Raw genomic sequence first — 1261 nt, 5'->3', positions numbered from 1 at the left:
GACAGACCCTATGAGGAGCCACCAGCCAAGCCACCACGGTTCTCGCAGCTGAGAGTGAGTCCCTGCTCATGGTGCCCTGCCTGGCTCGTGTGTCAGTGCTGGGAGAAATCTTGCCATGGCCAGTGCTGTCCGTTCAGCTGCTCACCTCATCCTCCCCAGACACCCAGGCAGCAAATACCTGTGCAGGGGCAACCTTGTGATTGCAGTGAGTGGGGCAAGGTAATTCCAGCCCTTGCAGGTCAGCCTCTGGATGCCGACCCCATGGCAAAGGCCAGGCTGCCCCTTGGGATCAGGTGCCTGCACTGAAGAGGTGCAGGGTTCCACTCCCACCTCTGCCCTGCACGGAGGGGAGCTCTGAGCCCACTTTGTTGCCCTTGTTTCCTGGTCAGAGATGTGGGAGCTTTCAGCAGGCAGGAGTGACCCAGCCCAGCTGGAGAAGGGCTGCAGCTGGGACTTGGTGTTTGATTGCACCCTTGGGATCTGGAGCCCTCTCCCTGGCCCGGCTGGGCTGCTGAGAGCTCCCGCTCTCGCTGCCAAATAGCACTCGACAAGATGTGTGGATGTTGATTTTTGCTGCAGGAGTGGCAGCATTTGGATGTCAGGTCCTTGTTACAGGGCTTGGCTGGGAGGGAAGCATCACATTCCCCGTTCTTCCTGAAAACTGGCTTTTAAGAGCTGAGTTTGGCAAAAGCTGCTGGGCTCAGAGCAACCCTGTGAGCTCAGGAATGGGGCAGCATGTCGTGCTGCCTCCTCCCAGAGATTGCTAATCAGCTTCCTGGAGCAGGAATTGAAGTGATTGGAGTTTACTCATCCTAAACATCTGGTCCTTGCCCTGCTGCAGAGCTCTGTCCGCTTGCCTTGGATTCCCCAGGCTTTCCAACCCAAACAGCCTTAGCTGAAGTGAGTTGGGCTGCTGTGTCCTGCTTGCTGACGTGGGAATTTTTAGGAACTGGGTTCAAGAGTGAGAACAGAGAGAATTCACACTGGTGCTGCACTGGGAGGGTGCCCAGTACAGACTCTGCATCTTCACCCACTGCTCAACCCCTGCGTTGGGCAGCAGGAGCCTGGGAGGGAGCAGCAGCCAAGGATCTGCACCGTGGGCCAGATGATACCGAAGGCAGGGGGGCTGAGGCGGGGAGAGGGCTGCTTTGGTGCGGCTCAGCTGATTGAGATGCTGCCCGGGGAGGCTGGGTGGGAGAATGGGCCATTTGCAGCATTTCCTGGCGCTGCAGCTGCCGGGCTCCCGCGCACGCTGCGTGGG

General features: G+C 58.8%; 1 protein-coding gene across 1 annotated transcript in view; it reads left to right on the top strand.

Moving 5' to 3' along the window:
• ANKS1A (ankyrin repeat and sterile alpha motif domain containing 1A) overlaps positions 1-1261 on the top strand; it is a 56567-nt gene that overhangs the window by 49689 nt on the left and 5617 nt on the right. Inside the window, 1 exon segment of the mRNA XM_017727206.1 lies at positions 1-54. This exon segment is cut by the window's left edge and continues 27 nt beyond it. Within this exon segment, the coding sequence (XP_017582695.1) occupies positions 1-54 (54 nt within the window).

Source organism: Corvus brachyrhynchos, unplaced genomic scaffold (genome assembly GCF_000691975.1).
Source record: "Corvus brachyrhynchos isolate BGI_N302 unplaced genomic scaffold, ASM69197v1 scaffold72, whole genome shotgun sequence".
In the NCBI taxonomy this organism is placed as follows: Eukaryota; Metazoa; Chordata; class Aves; order Passeriformes; family Corvidae; genus Corvus; species Corvus brachyrhynchos.
Note: the sequence above shows the minus strand (reverse complement) of the source record. Positions and strands in the feature narration are given on the sequence as shown.